The sequence below is a fragment of the Canis lupus genome, chromosome 7 (genome assembly GCF_003254725.2).
Source record: "Canis lupus dingo isolate Sandy chromosome 7, ASM325472v2, whole genome shotgun sequence".
Classification (NCBI taxonomy): domain Eukaryota; kingdom Metazoa; phylum Chordata; class Mammalia; order Carnivora; family Canidae; genus Canis; species Canis lupus.
The window spans coordinates 40,742,546-40,764,526 of record NC_064249.1 but is presented as its reverse complement, the minus strand read 5'-3'; the positions used below and the strand labels follow the sequence as shown (position 1 = coordinate 40,764,526).

Here is a 21,981-nt window from a genome sequence, read left to right as displayed (position 1 = left end):
CCCACCCAACTCTCCCTGCCTAGATCCCTCCGACTGACGCGATCTTTAACAGGATTCCCACTCTCTAGGGCTGTAGCCTCCGGCGTGCATTTGGAGGGCTCCCGGCCCCGCTCCTCCCTCGGGCTCCATCCTCGGCTCCGCTCCCGCCCCGACTGTGGCTCCGCCCCCGGGACGCCCCGCCCTGGCCCCGCCCCCGGGATGGTCCACACCCCCTGCGGTTCCGCCCGCCCCCGGCTCTTCGTCCGCCCCGCCCCCGCGCAGCTCCGCCCCCTGCAGCTCCGCCCGCCCCGCCCCCGACTGTGGCTCCGCCCCCGGGCTCCCGGCCCCAGCGGAGGCTCTGCGGCGCCCCCAGGTGGCCCCGCGCGCTCTGCAGTTGCTCCCGCCCGCCAGCCCGCCGCTCACGGTTGTCGTGGAGGCGGACGCAGAGGCGACGCCGCAGGGAGGGGCGGAGTAGAGATCCCCAGTTCCGCCATCCCCCGGGCGAACCCCACGGAGCCCTGTCTCGCCTCCTGGCCCCCTGGGCCGTCCCAGAGGCGCTGAGGACCGCACCGGCATGTCGGGGGAGGCGAGCGCGCCGGGGACCTCCCCCAGGGCACCGCGTCCCGGGACCCAGAAGGCGTCCGGCGCAGTGACCAAGAAGGGGGACCGCGGGGCCAAGGAGAAGCCGGCCACCGTCCTGCCGCCAGTGGGCGAGGAGGAGCCCAAGAACCCTGGTAGGCGGGCGGCGCGGCTGGGCGCACCGCCGGTGGGCGCGGTGGTGGTGCCGGGGCTGCCCCAGTGCGGAAAGACGCTGTGGTGCCGGGGGCAGCCGAGCCGGGACACGATCGAGGCATCTGTGGGGCTAAGGAGCGCTGTGCTCAGCGCGGGCGGGCACGAGACAGGGTGCTCTGCGTGGTAACCGTCCCTAGGAGTGTGGCCTTGCGCACCCTCTCTCTCTAGAGTGCGGAGATGTGGGAGCGGTGGAGACGCTGGTGAGAAAGTGTTTTGTAAACTTCAAATCCCTTTGGTCCTTCACAAATGCACGTTGTGCAGCTCCCGTGTGACCAGCTCTCTGCTCCATCTCAGGAAGCAAATCACACAGAACCCCAAGCCTGGCCCCCGAAACTCAGTTTGATAGATGTTTGAATTGAGCTTGATCCCAGAGAACTCGCACTGGGGTTTGGGATACTGACAAATACAATAAGATGTGATAAGATGTACTGAGAGAAGAAGAGAGAGTGATAGGACACCTGATAGGGAACCTACCAGGAGGTGTCTTTGACTTTCATTCACTCACTCATTCAACAATCACTTTCTAGATACGGAGAGAACAATATGCACACAGTCCATTCACATTTTCTGGGCAAAGAAAATCATTGGCAGAGTACAAGTAAGCATGTGGCTCTCTATTACTGCATGTGAAAGAACCCCAACCCAAATGGGTGATCCAGGCAGGGGATTTGTTGGAAGGCTTTTTTTTTTTTTTTTTTTTAAGTAGGCCTCACACCCAATGTGGGGCTCGAACTCAGACCTGAGATCAAAGGTCACATGCTCTACCAACTGAGCCAGCCAGGCACCCCTATTGGAAGGCTTCTGGATTCAAATCCGTCTGCTTTGAGAGGGAAAGGTTTTGAGGTGATGTCAGCTGGACAGCTGGACACACAGATCGGGAGCACTCAAGGGAGGATAGGGCTGGAGATGTCGCTTTGGGAGCTGCTGAGGTCCGAGCCTATTTAAGGCCTGGGGAGGAAAGAGATTCCACTGGGACAGGAGGAAGTGTAACCAGAGAAGAGCAGAGCATGCAGGACCAAGCCTGGAGATATTAGGGGAGGCACAGCTGGCAGGGAAGTCCTATTGGCCTGGGGGTCTGGGCCGACAGGTGGGAGAGAATGGGGTGACCACTGCCCAGGGAGGCTGAGACAGGGCAACAGGACAGTCAGGGCGGCATTGTGTGCAGTGGGGGGGGGGGGCGGTGATGCAGGGGGTAGAGGGTGATGGCAGCTGTAGAAGGGTTTATGGGTTTAGAGGAAATCCCATCTGCTGGCTTCCTTTTCTTGAGAAGTGCACTGAGAAGTGCACCGGCAAGGTCCGTGTGGGAGGGAGGGAGCAGGAGCAAGCCCTGTTAGAGCTGCCCTGTCCCCCAGGTAACCACTAGCTCAAGTGTAGATCCAGCCTTTCCACGTCTCACCAACTTCCGTTAGGTGTGGTTCTAGAGCAGGCTCTCTAGGTGCTGTCCCTGGGCCAGTAGCTGGGGCCTCACTGTGAGCTTGTAGAAATGCAAATTCCCAGACTCCACCTAGTTCATGGAATGGGGCAGGGGTGGGGGTGGGGGGGCGGTTTTGACTGCCTTTCCTGGTGTTGCTGGAGTTTGAGAATGCCTGTGTAGAGAAAGATGGTGTTCGTGGAGCCGGGAGGGTTGAGGGGCTCCCGCAGCAGGGGGAATGACCTGACAGGCGGGCAGTGCGTGGGAGTCAGCTGTGCAAGGGGGTTACCCCACCTCCCTGAGCCTCCTCTCCACCACCGTGTCCGTGGAGCTAAGGTGTCTTGTGTATCTGTGCTCCCCTGATGGCGGGGTGCCAGATTTTCCCTGGGGCCAGGGACACCCCTTCCCACCTCCAGGAACCACTTCTTCCTGGAATGCCCATGGGGAAGCAGAAAGGGACCTCTAGGGACCCAGCCAGGTCTGCATAGCCCTCAGGATGGGATGTGGTGGGCGGCTGTCTGCATTAATGTAACTCTGAGAATGAATTGATACTTCTAAAGCATTTAGAGAAGTGTGGGACAGGAGTAAGTGCTGTATGCTGCTTGCGGAGTTAATAAAAGTGCAGGACTCCTGTGGGTGTTTGGGCAAGGGGCAGGAGGGGGGTGGGACTGGAGAGGTGCTCCTGGCTTCCTACCTTTGCTGGCAGCAGGCCTTACTTCTTCCCAGTGACCCTAGGCGCCCTGGGGAAGCAAGGGCACCAGAGGAAGCTGAGCGGGTGGGGTGGGCTTGGTGGGAGGCGGAGTCCGTTGTGGGGGGCAGGGGGTACGTGGGAGGCGGAGTCCGGGGCAGGCAGCTGAGGGGAAGCGGCCTTGAGCAGTGGCTGGGTGGAGGTGCCCTCACGGAGGTTAGGTGCCCCAGTTGTGTACACTCCCCATGCCCACTGGCCCCCTTTCTCCGGGGTCTGGACTTTCTGCTGTTTCCACTCAAGTGTTCTCAGCTGCGGGTCTTTACAACGCATCTCAGGTTTAAAAAGTGGCTGTAGGGGATCCCAGGGTGGCTCCGCGGTTTAGTGCCTACCTTGGGCCCAGGGCTTGCGTGGTCCTGGAGTCCCACATCGGGCTCCCTGCATGAGGCCTGCTTCTCCCTCTGCCTCTCTCTCTCATGAATAAATAAATAAAATCTTTAAATAAAAATGAAAAGTGGCTGTAAGAACGCCCGCGTTGGAGGAGGGGCCCGCGGGCGGGGGTCCCGGTCGCGGGGGGGGGGGGGGGGAGGGGTCCCCGCCTCCCGCTGCTGCCCCTCGGTGGGGGGGGGGGCCACAGCCACCCGACGCTCCCGACGCCCGGCAGAGGAATACCAGTGCACCGGGGTCCTCGAGACGGATTTCGCAGAGCTCTGCACGCGCTCGGGCTACGCGGACTTCCCCAAAGTCGTCCCCCGGCCTCGTCCGCACCCGGCCTTCGTCCCCTCGGCCTCGATGTCGGAAAAGCCGGCCCTGGGTGAGTGCCGGAGGGGCCCGGGGTGCCTGCCCGGGTCGGGTCGCCCGGGGCCACCCAGCCTCCCGTCTCCAGGCGGACGAAGGGCGGGGGCGCAGGGCAGCCAGTGCGGCAGTGAGGGCGGCGGCAGCGGCTGAGTCTCTCGCCCTCCTCCCGAACCCCAGCCCAACTGGCCTGGCCCGAGAGGCAGCACCTCCAGGCTAGCGCCCCCCCCCAACCCGAGGGGTCTTCCCCTCTGGCCCCCCCAGGCCAGGGGCTCTGCTTCCTCCGTCCTGACCCGTCTCCTCGCACCTCTGCCTCTAGACGATCAGCGCCTGTCGGCGTCTTGCAGCCTCAGCAGTCTGGAGAGCAAGTATGTGTTCTTCCGGCCCACCATCCAGGTGGAGCTGGAGCCCGAGGATAAGTCGGTGAAGGAAATCTACATCCGTGGTGAGTCTCTCCCCCCCACCTCCCGCCCCTCCCCCCTCCCCAGGCCTGAGGCGCCTTCCTCCTCCTCCTGCAGGTTGGAAGGTGGAGGAGCGGATCCTGGGTATCTTCTCTAAATGTCTGCCTCCGCTCAGCCAGCTGCAGGCCATCAAGTGAGGGGACCCAGGGGTGGGGAGGGCAGAGGCCAGCGTGGGGCTAGCCTCTGGTGCCTGCGAGGTAGAACTGAGGGGGCCCCGACGCCTGCCTGGCCGCTGGGAGGTGCTGGAGGGGCCGGTGGGGCAGGAGGGGAGTCTCCAGCTCCGTGTCTGTACCTCCCAAGTCCAGCTTGTGGAAGGTCGGGCTGACGGATAAGACCCTGACGGCTTTCATTGCCCTCCTGCCTCTCTGCTCATCCACAATCAGGTCAGAGGGAAGTGGGCAAGGGGGAGGGCCCCAGGTTCCCCCCCCCCCCAGTCTGGGGGCGGGGGGGGGGGGGGAACAGTTTGGGAAGGGGAGTGGTGTACCTGGAGCTGGTTTTTGAAGCTCCAATCTGACCAGAAGAAGCACATCCCTTTTCTCCACACAAGCCTAGAGAGCTTGGCTTATGTGCCCTGTCACCCCACCACCATCCGCTCTTTCCCTGGAGTTTTTCCCTCTTCCCCACTGCCTGGGGCCTACTGGACTAAGGGCTGCCTCGGCTCCTCCAGGACCAGGCAGGCCGGTGAGGGAAGGAGAAGGATTTAGGGTAGGCACTGCAGGGCTACAAGGGCAGTGTGCACACTGTGGCAGCAAGGAGTGGGGGCAGAGAGGGAGTGCCACCCAATTTCATGGATGGAGTTCAGGGAGACAGGAAGGCTGCTTGGAGGAGGTGTGCTGAGCTGAGCTGTGAAGGAGGAATAGGAGGGGGTGAGAACAGGGTGTAAAGTTGTGTAGCTATAGGTGAGGTTTGCAAAGCTGGTTTGGACGATGCTTCTCCAGGCTCCCCCCAGCAGCCTTGACTTACCTGCTTCACAGAACAAACCCTCAGCGCCTCACATTGGCTTGCCCATCTTCCCCCGTGGGTGGGATGGACGCTTCTCCAGGGCAGGGATGGCTCTTCTGCAGCTGGAGGTCCTCTATACTCTTCATAGAGAAGCCATGAAATGGATCTTGTCTCCATCACGGGAACTAGAAACAAATTATCCAGCAGAAACAAAACTGTAGAATTCATGTTAAGATACAAAAATAACTCAGATCAACATAATCAAACAATTGAAAATGAATGTGATCAGGTTTAGGTGAAAGGTGAGCCAACCGGAAAGGATGAGCATTGATAATAAATCAGAGAACATTTTTAAGTAGAGAAATTTCTAGCCATTAGTTTGATTTTTGTTATGACTTAGAAAACGTCCTCGAACCTCCCCGAGCTGTGGGAGGAGCCACTGCTTGTGGAGGGATCACAAATCACCTCTCAATGTAGTGGCTTAAAATAACCAATATTTATTATCTCATGGTGTGAGATAAATACAGGCACAGGTGAGCTGGGTGCCACCAGCTTGGGGTGGCTGGGGGCTGGGACTGCCGTGCCCTGACTGGGCTAGAGCATCTGCTTCTGAGCTCCATCCAAGACCCTGACCAGCTGCAGCACCCCCACACAAAGACTCTCCGAAGGCAGACAGCCCAGTGCGTGCCAGGGAGCCCCCAACCCCTAACGTGGGGACCACAATCTGTTTGTAATTTAAACTTAGAAGTGACATCTCACTGCTTTTGCCCTATCCCATTCATTTAGAAGTGAGTCACTAGGTTCAGCCACACTCAGGGGCAGGGACTCCATGAGGCATGGACACTGGAGGGTAGTGGTGACTGGAGTCATCCAGGAGGCCAGGTCACCATAGGCCACTAACGCTGGGGAGCCATCCCATTGGCATGGCTACACTTCCGTCCCATATAATTTCCTATGTGGGAGAGCCATCCTTGCACTCTTTCCAAGCTGCACCCCGGAGACCCACCTGTCCTCTCTGACCCCTTCCTCCTCTGGCCACAGTGGTGCCTCCTGGTTCTCAGACCTTCCTCCTCCTCAGAAAGGTGTCTCTGGAAGGCAACCCGCTTCCTGAGCAGTCCTATCACAAGCTCATGGCGCTGGACAGCACGTGAGGCTGCCTTTTCTCGCCCCCTTTCTCTGGGCCTGGTTCCTGGGCTAGGTCAGCCCTAGTTCACCCTCCCCACCCTCCATCACCTCCCCATGGACCCTCGATTGCTGTCCCTCCACCCTTGGCCCTCTGGCCCTCCGGAGAGGCGAACCCCACCCCAAGTTCCCAGCGAGCCTGCTCTCCCCTCCCGCCCCTGCCCGCACACTCAGGATCTCGCACTTGTCGCTGCGGAACAACAACATCAATGACCATGGGGCGCAGCTGCTGGGTCAGGCTCTGTCCACACTGCACAGCTGCAACCGGACCCTGGTCTCGCTCAACCTGGGCTTCAACCACATCGGGGACGCAGGCGCCAGCTACATCGCAGACGTGTGTGTCTGGTGGGGACCAGGGAGAAGAGATCCTGGGCTGGGGCCACAGAATGGGGAGCAAGGACCCCCTGAGCTGGGAGCAAGGATGGGGGTGTGGGGACCTGAGGCAGGGAGCAGGGATGGAGGGTGGGACCCAGGAGCGGGGATGGAAGGACAGAACTGGGAGTGGGGAGCAGGGCGGCCAGCTGGGGGCTCACGGTGTCCTCGTGTCCTCCCCACTGCCCCAGGGCCTCCGGCTGAACCGAGCCCTGCTCTGGCTGTCCCTGGCACACAACCGCATCCAGGACCAGGGCGCCCTGAAGCTGGCTGAGGTGGGTGCGGTGGCAGTGGGGTGGGGACCCGGGTCCAGGCTGGCGTCTGACCGGGCCCCCTGCCCCAGGTCCTGCGCCCCTTCGAGCTGACACACACCGAGGTGGTGGAGCGCCGCCGCCTCCTGCTGGAGAAGGGGTCACAGGAGCGCTCACGATCGGTGAGCCACATGGCCCCCGGGCATGTCTGCGCCCCAGCTGCCCAGTGTGTCTGCGGGCAGCCGTGCGTGGGTCAAGGGAGTGGACAGAGTTAGAGCTTTGGAGCGGCTGGGCGGCAGCCAGGGCCCTGGGGCTGTTGGCTCACCTGCGCACTGGCTGCTTCCCCTTGGAGAGGACTGACCCAGTGAATTCACCTAATGCACTTGGAGCAGTGCCTGCACTTTGTTCAGTCAAAGTGCCCTACAACTGCCTCCCTAGTCTGAGTCTGAGCCGCTACCCCAGCTTGTTCCCCCAGAGTGGTCCCCCACAACATGGGCATTTAGGCAAGGAGATGGGGCAGGAGCGCTGTCAGGCCCGAAGCTCCTCTCCCTCCTCCTTGAGGAAGGGATGCCAACGGCCTCTCCCATCTTCTTCCCTTTGTAAGTGCAGCCTTCCTCCTCCCGACATGGGGATTCCAAAACAGAGCGGGAGAAGAACCCCCTGATGGGGGTCAGCAGTGCTGCGTTGGCAGAAAAGGCAGACAAGACCCAAACGACGAAGACCCCAAAAAGCCAGAGCAAGAAAAAAGATAAGTCAGGGGTGGGTATGATGCGAGCAGGGGTAGAGGGAGGAGGGCTCTGGAAGGGATCAGAGGGGGCCCCCTTCCCACACCTGCTCAGGCTCCAGGGAGGCAGAGCTTCCATTGCTTCTCTTGCACGCTCCATAGGAAGTGGCGAAGAAGGAGGAGAAGTCAGGGTCTGGGCAGTCACCCACACAGGGAACCCCTAAGAAAGAAGACCCTAGCAAGGCCGGCAAGGGCAGTAAGTGCCAGAGCCCATCTGTGCAGGAAGAAAGAGCAGTGGGTTGGCTGTGGGAGGCCTGTCCTCTGCCTCCAGAACAGCTTCTGGAGCCGTTGTCCCTCTTTGGGCCACATGTCTTCTTGGCACGGAGACCCATGCAGGCCCACATCCCGCCCCACCACAGCAACATCCTGTTTCCCTGAACCACCCCGTGGCCCTGCCCTGAGAGGAGGGACCCAACCACCTGCTGGGCCCCAGTCCTGAGGTCTGAGGGGCATCTCTTGGGGCCACTGGGCAGTACTGCCCGGCTGCCCTGTGCTTTCTTGTCCCCCTACCAGAGGTCACCATCCCCGAGCAGAAGCCCAGCAAGGGAAAGGGACCCAAGACTGGGAACAAAGAGAAGCGCAGCTTCCTGCTGGAGTCCGAGGTAGGAGGGGAGGTGGGTGGTGATCCCCTCCCTGTGGCACGTTCCTGGCTCCCCTTCATGTCCTATTGTCCCCTTGTGCCCTCGCCTTTCACACCGGCTCACTGGGGGTTGGAGCTGAGCACGGTCCTTTCCCTTCAGGCTGGAGGAGGCCCCACTAGTTGCCTCCTCTGTGCTCTCAGCTCTGCCCCCCACCTTGAGCACTGATGCAGGTGCAGGTGCTGGTGCAGATGCTGGTACAGGTGCTGATTCAGGTGCTGGTGCAGGTGCTGGTGCAGGCGCTGGTGCTGGTACAGATGCTGGTACAAGTGCTGGTGTTGGTGTAGGCACTGGTGCTGGTGGAGGTGCTGATGGAGGTGCTGGGGGGCTCTCCAGGGGCCGAGCCTGTCCCCTAGCCCCTGCCAGCAGCCCCCCAGGAAGGCAGGGCACCTTTACAGACCGGGTACCGCCCGCCCATGCATGGCCCCGGGGGACCTTCTGTCTTGCTACTGGAGCCTTCCTTTCCCCCTTCACTGCGGACCCACTTGCACCTTGCTCCGGAACCTTCCCGACTACAGATTGCACAGCATCTGCCTGCCCAAGCCCTCCAGCTGCCCCAGGGGCTGTGTCCTCACCTTCTGTCTCCTCCATCGGGAGACCTCCTGCCCTACCCATGGAGGGGTCTCTCCTCTTGGGAGTCCTCTCTGGCACCAAGACCAGATCTTGCCAGAGAGGAAAGTCGGGCCTCCATCTGACCTGGGGAGCCTTTAAAAAGGGGCTGGGGCTGCCTTAACAAAATTCTTTTTTTTTTTGTTTAAAGATTTATTTATTTATTTATGATAGACAGAGAGAGAGAGAGAGGGGGGCAGAGACACAGGAGGAGGGAGAAGCAAGCTCCATGCTGGGAGCCCAATGTGGGACTCAATCCCGCGACTCCAGGATCGTGCCCTGGGCCAAAGGCAGGCGCTAAACCGCTGAGCCACCCAGGGATCCCCCCCCCCTTTTTTTTTTTAATAAGTAATCTATCTAATGCCCAATGTGGGGCTTGAACTCACAACCCCGAGATCTAAAGTGGCAGGCTTGTTTCTCCAATGGAGTGAGCCAGGCACCCCCATCCCCACCGTGGGGTTTGCTTTGGCCCTCCTGTCCTGACCCGCTGTTGCAATTGGCTGGTCTGTGGGCCTCCCCTATCTCCCCGGGGGTCAGGTCGCCCACACTGCTCTGGAAACTCCAGTGCCGAAGACTGCTTCTGCCTTTGCTCTGGCTGTTTTCTTGCCTGGATGGTCTTTCTCCCCCACCCCCTCCTCTCCCCTCCCCCTCCTCCAGTCTCGACCGCATGCCCTGCCAGCTTGAGTGTACTGGCCGCTGCCCCAGGAGACTGTTCTGGGCTGGGGCCCCCTCTGGGCTGTGTGCACTCTGTGCTGGGGTTGTGCCCATTCTGGTTCCCAGCTCACTTTCCCCATGGTTGCTTCCGGGGTGGGGGGTGCGCAGGCTCACGTCCATATCCCTGGCCCCCAGGGACAAAGCCTGGCCTGTAGCTGGTCCTCAGCGGGGCTGTGGCCTGTGGCCTTTCGGCGGCCTCCCTCTACCCGCTGCAGTCCCTCTTCTTTAGCAGCTGGTGGCTGAAGCATCGGAGGTGGTGAACCCTCTCCTGGAACCCGTGGAGCACCGAGACGGGAAGGTGTTCATGCCTGGGAACAAGGTCCTTCTGCACCTCAACCTCATGCGTATGTCTGCCGAGCACCCCCGCCGTCCTCGTCCTCCCCGGGGCCACAGGGGCCCTGTGCTGCCTCAGGGGTGTCACCAGCCCCGTCTCCATGGAGTAGAACATGGTTGTGCCACAGTTGGGCACAGTGAGGGTGGTGGCCCTCCTGCACTGGGGGTGAGGGAGGTGGGGACAGCAGCTCAGGGCCTGCTTCAGTCTGTTAGCTTTGGGAGAGAGAAGTGGGTGGGAAATGAGGCAGGAAGGGCAGAGGGGGCAGCAGAGAAGTGGGGGGAGGAGTGGGGCACCACCTGGGCCGCTCCCTCCACCAGGAAACCGCATCACAGATGTGGGGCTGGAGGGCTTCCTGGCCACCGTGCAGCACCAGGCTGAGTTCTCCAAGTCCAAGAGCGCAACCAAGGGCCCTGTGGGGCTGCTGTGCCTGTCCCTGGCGGTGAGTTCCCTGCTTCAAAGCAGGGCCAGGGTTTCCTTGATGCTGGTCCCCACAGCTGCCTCCAGGGCTCCTGCGGCCAGACGGGCAGCCTGGACCACTGTGCCTTCCCTCTGCCCCTCCCCACCCTGTCCCCGGAAATGTCTTCTCCCAGGGGACCGATCCTCATCCTTCCTCAATGGGCACTCCTTTCCCTCCTTCAGAAAAACTACTTCTCCCCACAATGTCCCACGTACACCATGATCCAGGAGCTGATGCTGTCAAGGGATCCCATCAGTAAGGCCAAGCCCAGAGAGGAGGACAGCATGGCTTCCTCCACCTAGCCCCCACCCCACCTCTCCCCAGACCCTGGGCTGCTGCAGTCCTGCTGGCTGTGTGGTGGGCTGGCCTCCCTGGGGGGAGACCTCAGGTTCTGAACAAACTCTACGGCTCTACTTTTCCCCCTGAGGTGGTCTGAAAACTTGGTTCCAGAACTATGTGGAATGTTTGGACTCCGTCTGTTCATGTCATGCCAGAAATGGCTGAAGGGTTTGCGTTCTGTTGGGGACACACTTGGCCCTTGGCCCCAGGCAGCAGGAGTGTGGCTCTCCTGCTTCCTCTGGCAGGCTTCTTGCTTGCTCTCTTCACCTGTGCTCCCCGGAGGACATGGGATGCGCCAGGATCTGCATTCAGCCTTTGGTCTCAGAGGCAGATTGGAGGGGTGCAGGGAAGACCTGGGATTGGCACCCACATGCACAAGACCAGCAGAAGGGGCATATGTGGGGCTCCAGTTCTGCCATTCCTGGCCTCCCCTCTCCCACATCTCCCCATGGGCCTCAGGTATTTGATCGGTTCGGAGGAGACAAAGACTCAGCCAAGGACATGCAGAATGGGCAGGCTATTTTGGAAAGGGTGCGAAGTCTCTCCGCATCTGTGTAGCAAAGGCCAAGCTCCACGGAAGCCTATACCTTCGGCCGCAGGTGTTGGCAGGTTCACCTGCAGTCTGAAGCAGGGACGCCCAGATGGTGGGTGGGCACGGAAGCCTGGAGAGCTGCCCGACCTGAGACAACCTGTGGATGGGCCCAGGGAGCACGGGGCTGGTCTCTGGGAGCTTCCAGAAGTGTCCTTTGTGCCCCGGCAGATTTAACCTGGCCACATCCCCTCTGCCTATGGATATCCGCTCACCTGGCCCAGATGCCCACCCTGTGAGGCTCCCCTGCTCTCACTCTGGGGGTCTCTGTGCCTCTGGGCACCTGGCTGCTGAGCTGCTGCAGGGAACAGAGATCAGCTTTGGAGGGCCCCTCCACCGAGCGTGCTGCAGGGCCCTTGTCCTCCTCCAGCTCCGATGACCCCTGTAGGAGTTCTGGGTGCCCGCCTGGACCCCAAGTTCATGAGGTTGGCAGGTCACATGTGCTAGGTCTGAGGGAGCAGGAGCCAGAGCTGAAAGGGAGTTTGTCCCCTGGTCCATCAGTGAAGGCAGACAGGTAGGAGGTCTAGGGATGTGGCTGTGGGTGCCGTGCTGGCTTCCAGGGCCGTCAGGAGGCCTTAGGAGGCCACAGATGGTGACGCTCAGCCTCTGACATGCCCCCTGTCCCCATTTTGTCCTGGACCATCTCCTGTGCGAGTTTATTCCATGGGTTCTGGGTCTTTTCCTGCTTTGGCCATGGGGCTATAGAACTGTCTACCCAAACCATGGCTCAGTGTGTGTACATCAGAAGCTTTGGGGGAGTCTGTGGCCACAGGTGGGTCTGGGGACTGCCTTCTGTGCCCTCCACCCAATCCTGAGAGCCACCACAGGATCTTTTATCAGAGCAGCTCCAGAAATCACACACATACCACCAGAGTTGAAGAATATTTAACTTTTCTTAAAAACAAAAAACAAAAACAAAAACAAAAAAAACTTAACCATGAGAAAAAGAGTATACATTATTTTAACAGGAAAACAGTCATTTCCATCTCTATATTTTATATATTATATATATATTTATATATATATGTATATATACACCTAGCACAGTGTGGATATTCTAGGGGGGGCTGGCATGGGACAAACGGCCGATGCTGCAGTGGCTCTGGAGATGGTCCTGGGTTAACATGGGGATTCCAGCATTCACACCCCCTGCCTCTCATCCTGGGGCCTGGTTTTTAGGGCCGTACCTGATATACTGGTTTCCTCTAGGGAGAGAATGGGGAGGGGTGGACAGAAGTAGGGTCAGGGATTCTCCCGAAGAAGATGCATCCTCAGAGCCCAGGCCGCAGGGACTGGGCTCTCAAGCCAGGTGGGCTGGGACCTGGGTGCCCAGGGCTGGGTCCCCCTTGGGGCCCTGACTCTGGGTGGGGCTGTAACTAGGAGATGTGAGCTGTCCCTTCTGTAACTGCCTCTGGCCCCCCAGGAACAGAAACAAAACAGGTCAAAGTTATTTACAAAGCAAGATGCACATACAGTACATACATATTTATAGGAAACCAAAGTGACAAAGAAGGGAGAGGCGGAGGTACCCCACCTCAGCCCTGGGGTCCTACAAAGGAGGGAGGAAGAAAGTGCATGTACACAGAGCCTCCTCCTTTCACCTGTGTGTCTGGGGGCCTTGCAGATGCAGTCCGCATGCTCAGGAGAGGCCCTGGTGGGGGAGTGGGGGGGTGGGAGAACGGCTGGAGGGAGAAGACACTGGAACTCAACCCAGACATGAGCAGACCAAGGACATGCGGGGCTCCCCTGGGGTCTCCCTGCATGTGCCCCTCCCTGGGCCGGTCCCCAGAGGAGGAGTGGGGATGATGCAGGCAATCTGGAGGTTTGCACAGCTACAGTCCCGGGGATGAGGCTGCGTGTGTTGTGCCATCTTCCAGGGGGGTATTGGAGCCTGTGGATGCGGCGGGGAGGACTGTGAGGAGCTGGCCTGGGGTGACCCTCCCTCTAACGCCCCCACCCACTGTGGTGCTCGTGCGAGTGCCTCCTCCAGTGCCATCCCTCTGTGACAAGGTCATGGGTAGCTGTGTGCTGCGACCTTCACCCCCTGCATCTGGTTCCAGCCCAGAGCAGGTTTTAGGTGGGAGACCAGCTCCCCTGCTTCATTCTCTCTCTAATCCAAGGACAGTTTCCCATTTTTAGGGGGGGCTTCTGTAGGGTTTCCCTGAAAAGATCTCTTTCTGAAGTTGAGTATATGAATTAACTATGCTGGGGGGGCGGATGAGGAACCCCCCACTCGCCCCACATGGGTACCCAGAGGGCATCACCTCCCTCACCGTCCTCAGAGCATGGCCCTGGCTGATGGCTGTCCCTGGAGTCAGAGGCCAGAGGTTCCCTGGCTGGAGGTGACAGGGAGTGGTCTGTCCATCTGGCCGCCTCGGTGTGGAAGCTGCCCACAGGTGTGGTGCCACCGGACGACTCTCCTGCAAGCGACCTGAGCAGCTCCCTGTGGGCAAGCTCCATGTCCTGGAAGAGCCATGGGGGATGTCTGACCTCGGTCCTGTGCGTCAGGGCCCTGGGAAAAGGGCAGGGCTGCCACACCCTCGCTAGGCCCAGGGGATAGCTCTGTGCTCCAGGGGAGCTGGGGGTGCTGTGGGGAGATCACAGGCCAGAGGATATACCTTGCTCATGGGGGTGATGGGTCTAGGGACAAAGGACTGAAGACCCCCAGGGGCCCGAGGCCTCCCATCCCTCCGCACTCCCCCACCTTGAGCCTGTTGAGCTTGACGGTGAGTTGCTCGATGGTGTGGAAGATATTGCCCACGTCCCTGAGGGCCATGCTGGGTGGGGAGCGGCTGGGGCGCCTGCAGCCTCCACTGCCTCCCTGAAGCTGGGCCTGTGGTTCTGGTTCTGTCTGCCAGACAGGGAGGCTGTTGGGCTGGGAGGGCTCAGTGGTGGAGTCGGGGGGTCCTGCTGGCATGCTGACATAAAAGCAGTTTCCTGTCCCCATGGCAAAAGGAGATTAGGAGGCTGATTCAGAGGAAGTGGGAGCCACCCCACGTGCCCCCAGCAGCCCCCACGCGGACCCATGGGCCCTGGGGAGCCATCCTGTGGAGAAGCTCAGCATATGCTGGCCTCACCCTGCCCGCCAGTCCCTAAAGGTCCTCCTCCTCCAGAAAGCCTTCTAGGTGGCCCTTCTGCTCAGCCCAGCCTGCATGGTGGCGGGGGTGGAAATGCTTAGGGCGGGAGGTCAGAGAGATGAGAGTGCCTTCCTGTCCTTGAAGGAGGGGTAGAGGGGGCCCAGGGAGGCCCCTTCACATCTGCCCCATCTCCAGCTCTGCCAATAAACTGCCACACAGCCCCTGCCCCAACTGCAGGATCAGAGACTCCTCGGTTCACACAGGAGATCAGATATACTGGAGGGAGAAGGAGGGGAGGCACCAAGGACGTGGCCAGGTCGTGTCTCCTCCTCCTATCTCCAGATTCAGCATCAGCTCCTGACTAGGCTGCCTGAGGCCTCTCCCTGTCCCCAGGTGCTACTCTTGCCTGGTCCAGTGACTGCAGGCAGGGGTCATGTCCCAAAGCCCACATCTGCCCCTACAGGCCCCACACTTGGGCCAGGGCCCAGTTCTGCCTCCCAGGGGAAGTTCATTACCCGAAGCCTTGGCTCCGCCTTCCACTTCGGGCGGCTCAGGCCCTGACTGGCTCTCTGGTAGCGCAGTGACAGCCCTGCTGCCCACCACCTCAGCTGCATGGGGGCCACCGCCACCAGGGAGGCAGAGGCCAGGAGAGGGAAGAGGAGCGGGAAGGGGAAAGAAGGCAGCAAGGGGAGAAAGAGAAGAAGGAACAACAAAGTGAGCACAGGTCGCACTGAAAGATGCCCAAGGGGCTGCAGAGAAGCTGTCCACCAGTTCACCAAAGGGCAGAGAAGGAAGGTCAGTTCCCAGAAACCAGGAGAGAGGGTGGACCTGGGGCAGAAGGGGCAAAAAGCGCTTGGGGTAGGGAGGCTGAGCCCAGCACCAGTGAGGATCCAGTAAGGATGGACCCCACCCACCCTGGGAGCACCTATTGCCCTTCATCTTTCCCGTTGGTCTCCTCCCACCGATTCCCTGTCCCTGTCCCCATCCCCGAGCTCACTGCTCTGCCCTCTGGAGCCCCCATCCTAGCAGCTCCAAAGGGCCCGATGCCGCCCACGCGCTGGGGGCCTTCCCACTGCCATGCTGGCTCCCCATGCACCCTCCTAGCTTTGTCCCCCACCCCACCTTCTGCTTCCAGCCCCACACCACCAGTGCCCTCGCTGCGGCCACGAGCATCTGCTCTGTGTCAGGCCTGAGGCCCCCGAGGAGAGCACAGGGTCCCAAGGCAGGACTGGGACTTCTGTGAAGAACATGAGTGAAAGCTTTTACAGGCAGCTGGTTTGTGCCAGGCACGACTGATGTCCTTGGGTTACAGAGTGACGTTCAGAAACGGCACACAGTTTTGTCTATCATGTGGGCATGAGGGAATGGGCTCTGAACCTCAGCTGTCCGACTCCAAAGCCTCTGTGTGTAGCAGCGTCTCCTGCTGGGACCCGGCATGAGACTGCACACTTGGCTTCCAGAACACAGAGCCATGTGGAAGGCTCGCCTCTATCCTGGGAAGCTGGGTATCTACCTCCACGGCGGTGTACACATTTGTCTTACCTTTTCTCACAACTTTGTAACTTCCTGCTGCCTCTGTCCCTGAAGCCTCTTCCTCTGGGTTCCTGTCCAACTCTGGGGACTCCCAGATCCCAGAATTCCTGGCCCGTGGGGGCAGGCGTTCCAGAGAACAGAGAGCCATGTCCTCCTGCTCTGGCCCTTCACCCCCATGGGGAGCTCGTCCTGGAGAGCTGGGGTCCCCAGTGTGACAGGCGCTGCTCACGAGAGAAGGTGTAGGTGTCAGGTCATCCTCGGGCTCACTGGTGGGCTGTGCTTCGGAGCGGTGACCAGGCAGCAGGCTGCATAGGATCAGGTGCCGCAGTCTCTCCACTGGAGGGGAAAGTGGGCGGTGGCTTCCCCGGCATGGGGGTGCTGCCCCTCTGCCCCGCCCCTCTCAACATTGGTGAAGCTGCCTCAGTCATGGGGCGGAGCTGACGGCGGGTACAGGTGGTCAGACCGGTCTCCACACCTTCCCTCCTCAAGCACAACCAGGGAGAGCCCTCTAGCAGGTGGGTGTACCAGTGTCTGGGGCAGCTCACCCTGGCGTGGCGGTGCTGCGGGGGCCCAGCAGGCACTCACCATCTTCCAGGGCTGAGTCGGCGAGCCCTTCCATGAACAGAGGGCCTGGGAGGGGCAGGAGGATGGGTCCCCGTGTCCGGCCACCCCTGCTCTCTCCATCCAGGGATGCAGAGGGGTGAGGAAGGGCACCCAGCTCCTCCTCTATGCTGCTTTCCTGCTCAGGATCCTCTAGCTGGCCCGGGTGCTTCCCCCTGACCCTCTGCTGGGGCCCAGGGCCTGTTTTGGATGGGAGGGCAGTGTAAGGCAGGGGAGGGGAGGCACATGGGGTTGACCCCACGCCCAGCTCTGGATTCAAGGGACTGGAACACTGGCTGGTTCAATCCATGAATGTCTACTGAGTACCTACTATGACCAGACACGGTCCCCAGGGTCTTGGTGTACATCGGTAACAAAACAAAGATCCCTGCCTGTGTGGGGCTTCACTACCAGTGCAGAGACGCCTGGAAATAACACTGTACCGTGACATGGGTAACCCAGGTGGGCAGGGCTGTAGGAAAGAAGCCAGAGCGCAGGCTCCTACATGGCAGGAGCGCCATGCATACTGCAGATAGAGAGCCAGAGAAGACCTGTGTGCCCAGACCCAGAGGAGGTGAGGAGGAAGCAGAAAAGGGAACCAGACAAGGAGCCTGGCAGATTTCTGTCTAAACCCAGGGCCCCAGAGAGACTTAATGAGATTCCTGTGCAGGACCCCTTGCCCCACCACCAGTCCCATCCCAGGAAAGGTGTCCCATGGGCATGTTGTTCTCCATGGAAATACCCAGCTGGATCCCCAGCGCTCCTCTCCCTCCACCGCTAAATACCTGTCCCCAGAGAGCCAGGGTGGGAACCTCCATCCAGGTGAGCCTGTCTACACGCTCTCAGGACCCGCTTCTCACTCACTCACTCCTTGGTTCACATTTCTGGCTCCAACGGTCTCTCCTCTTGCCCCACGCGCACCTCTGACCACATCCCTACCTGTCCTACCAACACTGGTGGGCGGGGGGGGGGCGGTTTCTGCAAAGACCATCCAGGGGATATACCTCCAGGCAGCAACCCGGATTCTGGTTCGCTGTGGAACACCTCTGAGCTGTCCAGACCTACCCTGAAGAAAGAAACCACCAGAGGTCACCTGCCAGAGGTCTGACTCCACCAGCCAGGAGGGTGGGGTCTCGGATGCCATCCTGGACTCCTGTGTCAGAATGGACAGCGAAGGAGGGTCGAAGGAGCCAAAAGTGAGACTTTAGCATCTGTGGAAGAGGGCGGATCCCAACCATGTATTCCCCTCCCTCTTCAGGCGTGGTCTCCAGGACAGCCAGGTTGGGGGCAGCAGAAGGGTCAGAGGGCAGAGGCTCGAAGAGCTTGGAGGCAGAGAACAGGTGGCTCTTGGTTGGGATGACCAGGGCCTCCAGGGTGAGTACCTGGTGGGTATGGGGCTCTGGTGTGCTGGCTCCTGGGCATCTGGGGGTGGGGGATGGGCGAGCACTGGGGCAGCAATGGGGTGCCGGGTGGCGTTCCGCACGGCCTCCTCCAAGAGCTCCATCCATCTGTGGCTCAGTAGGAGCAGAGAGGGCTGGTGGTGAGAACGAGGGCCTGCAGGCGCCCCTCCCCACACACCATGGCCCATGGCGTGTGACTTGTGACTTGCTGTCACTGAACACCAACCCTCTGCTGTGCCCCGGGCTAAGCATTCTCTAGCTACTCCCTCTCCCGAACAATCCCCCGAGGGGCAGGAAGACCCACATTCCACAGATGACAGTCCTGACAATGAGACAGCATCTGATTCAACCTGCCTGTGCTCTGAGTCATGTCACCGCATCTGGCTGCTGTGAGGGGACAAGGGGCAGGTGGGGGACAGACCTGAAGTGGGCATCCGCCAAGCGTGTAAGGATGGAGAAAGCTCAGTGTGGGGGCAAGAGCTCGCGGCAAGGACGGCAGCCCCAGAGCCCCTACACCTGCCCTGCACCTGTTGCCCTACACCCCGGCCTGGCTGAGGACCGCTTGTACACACCGCCCTGGCCCCAGGGGATGGCAGCTATGCGGGGGGGCCCTTCTATTCTCACGTGTTCTTGTCTGACGACGTCAATGCCACCAGCTCATAGATCTGGGGGGGGCCCAGCTCTGATGTGCAGATGATGAAAAAGGCCCGTTTATCTGTGTGGGAGAGGGGGAGGAGGGTCTGCATGGGGTAGGTCAGTGGACCACGCAGGACCCACGGTTGGGAAGGGCCCTTGGGTCACCTCCCTCGGCTCCCGACCGCAAGGGCTGGGGCACAGAGTCCCGTCACCGCCTGGGACCCTGGCAGGCAGGGCAGGGGTCTCCCCGAGTTAGAGATGGAGAGGGAAGCCCAGAGGCTCTCTTGCACACACTGGGCCTCTCATGGAACTGCCTCTGTCCACTGAGCTCGGCCTTCTCTACCCAGATATGCCCATCCCACCCACCATCTACCTCATCCTGGGCCACACCATCTGGCTCAGGGGGTCAGTGAGGTGGGAACGCGGTGGCAGGCAGGTTAATCCCCCGCAGGTACCTGTGGCCACAGAGCGGATGAGCACAGCATTGAGCTTGAGTACCGGGCTGAAGGTCTGCTTGTTGTCCGAGGTGCCCGCAGCTGTCTTGCTGTGGCACTTGAGCATCAGTTTCTCATCCTGCTTCTGCAACAGCACCAGGAGGTCCTCCAGCAGCAGCACGTGGAGGTCTGTGGGTGGGGGGGGTGCACCATCAGGAACCCCCTTGGCCCACCTGCCCCCTGGGGGTGTGTCCCCATTCCCTGGCACCTACCCAAGCTCTTATCCTTGCTGATCCTCCAGGTCAGGGGCCCCTCATGGACCATCCTTCTAGCTGTAAGATCCAAGCTCTGTCAGGGAAACACCATTCCTTTATTCATTCGTTCAACCATACATGAGAACCGTCTATGTACCAGAAGCTGCACTGAGAAGCTGGGTGCCAGCAGCAAATGAGAGGTGGTGTATGCTCTGATGGCCCAATAGGCGGCATGGGCAGGACTGGAGGCTCTCACCCACCTGAACACCTGTCTCATTCCCTCCCCAGCAATCTCCACTGGCACCCCAGGTTCCAGTGTCCAGCCCCACCAGCAGGACTGTCAGTCCGGGTCTGCGTGGGGTCCTGCCAGGGCAACCCTGCTCAGAGAGGCCCGTGCCAGGTAGCCCAGGTGGCTCAGTGGTTTAGTGCTGCCTTCAGCCCAGGGCCTGATCCTGGAGACCCGGGATCAAGTCCCGCGTCGGGCTCCCTGCATGGAGCTTGCTTCTCCCTCTGCTTGTGTCTCTGCCTCTCTCTCGAATAAATAAATAAAATCTTTAAGAAAAAAAAAAAAAAAGAGGCCCATGCCGCCCACTCCGAGGCCCTCTGGGCCCCAGCCAGTTCTGCTCCCAAGGATGCCCCAAGCGTGTGTGTGTGTGTGTGTGTGTGTGTGTGTGTGTGTGTGTGTTGGGGGGGGGGGCGCTGGCCATGCTGTGGTCTCTGTCTTCTACCTTGAACTCTGCCGCCAAGGGGTTGCTGGCCCTCTCTAGGGAGGTGGTGTCCAGGCGTTTCTGGTAGCCTTCTAGCCGGTGCTGGTTCTCTGTCTGCTTCACTGCTTCATTCACGTACTTGAGAATTTCCCGGCACTGATCCCGAGCCCGGCAGAGCTTCTCATGCTCAGAGGTACCACCTACCAATTGGGGCAGAGGCGGTGGTGAGGGGCTCCCTCCCAAGAAGCCTGTCAGAATCCGCAAGCTGGCGGGTACGGATACAGGGGTGCTGCCTTTGCCGGAGTTGAGAACCTCGGATGTGAGGAGCCCTGTCACTGAGGGCCCTCGGTTTCAGACCACGGGTCTCTCAAGACACCGATAGCTTCTGGGAATTGCCACCTGGACCACAACCAGCTCCATGGATGTCTGGGAGGGCAGGGGACTGGCCGGTAGCCACAATGGCCTCTGGGACAGGCGATGGGCCTCACACTCCACACCCAACTCCAATGCCCCAGATTCGAGGGCGGTGAGGGACACTCAGGACCGTCTTGTGCACTGCACAGAGGCACCCAGCAGGGGACAGATAGGCCTGAATGCAGCCTCAGCCCTGTGTGGGACCACGGTCATAGGGGAGTCTGCGTGCTAACCTTGGGTACACCCAGATGCTCCCCTCAGATTTGCACCAGGGCTCCACAAAGGCTGGAGGTGACCCTTCCCTCACCTGACTGCCAAACACCTTGTCTTCCCCAAACCACACTTATAATCACTTTCTCTGAGACTGACCCTGACAAGGAGGGGAAGAAGACCCCAAGGATCACAAAAGTCTTGCAAAGGCCACAAAGCAAGTCAGTGCTAGAACAAGGCTGGGGGCCACCGCCCCCCTAGTGCCTACCCTCTGTGTGCTTGAGGACGCTCTCCAGCAGCAGGGGATACTTGGTGAGCCGCTGCATCTCCGAGATGATGAGGTCTCTGAGCTGCAGCCGCCGGCACTGAGGGTGGCTCTCAGCTTCCTGGGCGAGGGGCACAGACTGATTAAGGTCGACCCACGGTCAGGAGCGGGCTGATGGTCTTGAGACCCGGATGAGTGTGCGAATCCCATGTGGGTCCTGATCCCAGAGGGAACCCTTAAATATTTAGGGAAAGGCTAAGGGCAGGGGTGAAGGGAGAGAGCCCAAGGGCTGTGACTGCACAAGCCTCACTGAGCAGGTACTGTGCCCATGCTCCAGATAAGGATGCTCCCCCCCGCCGGCGTGCACACAGGTACTAGAAGGTGAAGTGGGCCTCCTGACTGCTAATCTGGGTTCTCTTCAGGGAGCAGCGGTCTGGCTAGAGAGCAGGCATGAGCCAGTGTTTCTGAGGAATGGTGTGGGGTGAGGGGGCAGGGGTGGGCATTGTGGGGGGCGGGGTGTCACTGGGCCACCCTCTGGGGTAGAGGAGAGGCTGGCATGCCTGCTGCAGGGGGCTAGGAGGGCAGCCCCAGAGATCTCTGCTTAACCTTCTTCCCCTCAGCCGTCCTGAGCCATGACTGCTCTAACTTGGGAGGATGCACCTGCATGAACAGCTGAAAGCGGCTCTCCTTGCGCTGCTTGGTCTTGATGAGTCCCAGGGCTATGGACTGGTAGGAGCAGAACTGGGCGGCCACCTGCTGGAGCTCCTCCCGGGCGGGGCCATCAAACTGCACCATAAAAGACATGGCCGCCATAAAAGACATGGCCCGGGTGTCACACCCCTGCCCCCCACACCCTCCCTCTGCCACTCCTGCAGCTGTGCGAAGGGGGACCCATCTCCTCCATGCCTACCCGAGCCAGCATGAGGTCTCCGATCTCTCTGATAATAGGGCCCTCCTCTCGGAGCTTCCTCATGGCCTCACACCAGGAATCTGGGACAAGGAGAGAAGAGACTCAGAGGCCAGGGGTGGAGCTGCAGAGCCGGACCCTCTGTGACCCGGAGAGAAGGGTCCCGACAACTGAGCCAGGGGGCTAGCTTGGGAGCCACTCTGCTTCTAG

General features: G+C 60.4%; 2 protein-coding genes across 22 annotated transcripts in view; one reads left to right on the top strand and one right to left on the bottom strand.

Moving 5' to 3' along the window:
* The first annotated feature begins 373 nt into the window (after nucleotides 1-373).
* On the top strand, nucleotides 374-10,861 carry LRRC71 (leucine rich repeat containing 71). 5 transcript variants are annotated; one of them, XM_025430786.3, is made up of 15 exons: nucleotides 374-713; nucleotides 3,532-3,681; nucleotides 3,982-4,107; nucleotides 4,181-4,256; nucleotides 4,429-4,506; nucleotides 6,144-6,212; nucleotides 6,422-6,581; nucleotides 6,811-6,894; nucleotides 6,963-7,052; nucleotides 7,480-7,629; nucleotides 7,757-7,850; nucleotides 8,168-8,256; nucleotides 9,848-9,959; nucleotides 10,267-10,388; nucleotides 10,589-10,861. In XM_025430786.3, the coding sequence occupies exons 1-15, from the start codon at nucleotides 554-556 to the stop codon at nucleotides 10,706-10,708; spliced, it is 1,680 nt and encodes a 559-aa protein (XP_025286571.1). In that variant the 5' UTR covers nucleotides 374-553; the 3' UTR covers nucleotides 10,709-10,861. The 5 variants fall into 5 exon arrangements, with proteins under 5 accessions (XP_025286571.1, XP_025286570.1, XP_025286573.1 ...); XM_025430785.3 differs by having other exon boundaries at nucleotides 9,845-9,959; XM_025430788.3 differs by lacking the exon at nucleotides 4,429-4,506 and having other exon boundaries at nucleotides 9,845-9,959.
* Nucleotides 10,862-12,203: 1,342 nt separating this feature from the next.
* ARHGEF11 (Rho guanine nucleotide exchange factor 11) overlaps nucleotides 12,204-21,981 on the bottom strand; it is an 86,478-nt gene continuing 76,700 nt past the window's right edge. For 12 of the 17 annotated variants that reach the window (XM_025430770.3, XM_025430778.3, XM_025430781.3 and 9 more), the window contains 15 exons: nucleotides 21,775-21,854; nucleotides 21,525-21,650; nucleotides 20,868-20,985; nucleotides 19,997-20,175; nucleotides 19,287-19,362; nucleotides 19,036-19,203; nucleotides 18,569-18,659; nucleotides 17,927-18,052; nucleotides 17,549-17,610; nucleotides 16,530-16,745; nucleotides 15,954-16,280; nucleotides 14,927-15,019; nucleotides 14,039-14,271; nucleotides 13,599-13,797; nucleotides 12,204-13,225 (listed from right to left, as the gene is read on the bottom strand). In XM_025430770.3, the coding sequence (XP_025286555.3) occupies nucleotides 13,167-13,225; nucleotides 13,599-13,797; nucleotides 14,039-14,271; nucleotides 14,927-15,019; nucleotides 15,954-16,280; nucleotides 16,530-16,745; nucleotides 17,549-17,610; nucleotides 17,927-18,052; nucleotides 18,569-18,659; nucleotides 19,036-19,203; nucleotides 19,287-19,362; nucleotides 19,997-20,175; nucleotides 20,868-20,985; nucleotides 21,525-21,650; nucleotides 21,775-21,854 (2,153 nt within the window). In that variant the 3' untranslated portion in view covers nucleotides 12,204-13,166. The remainder of the gene's footprint in view (nucleotides 13,226-13,598; nucleotides 13,798-14,038; nucleotides 14,272-14,926; nucleotides 15,020-15,953; nucleotides 16,281-16,529; nucleotides 16,746-17,548; nucleotides 17,611-17,926; nucleotides 18,053-18,568; nucleotides 18,660-19,035; nucleotides 19,204-19,286; nucleotides 19,363-19,996; nucleotides 20,176-20,867; nucleotides 20,986-21,524; nucleotides 21,651-21,774; nucleotides 21,855-21,981) is intronic. The other 5 variants (XM_025430773.3, XM_035718764.2, XM_025430774.3 and 2 more) reach the window with 3 other exon arrangements.

What these genes read in the sequence shown, in the direction of transcription:
- LRRC71 (XM_025430785.3), top strand. Translation starts at nt 554, where the DNA reads ATGTCGGGGGAGGCGAGCGCGCCGGGGACCTCCCCCAGGGCACCGCGT. An exon ending in TAGCAAGGCCGGCAAGGGCA is followed by an intron (nt 7,851 to 8,167) that starts GTAAGTGCCAGA and finishes TCCCCCTACCAG; the next exon opens with AGGTCACCATCCCCGAGCAG. An exon ending in TGCTGTGCCTGTCCCTGGCG is followed by an intron (nt 10,389 to 10,588) that starts GTGAGTTCCCTG and finishes TCCCTCCTTCAG; the next exon opens with AAAAACTACTTCTCCCCACA.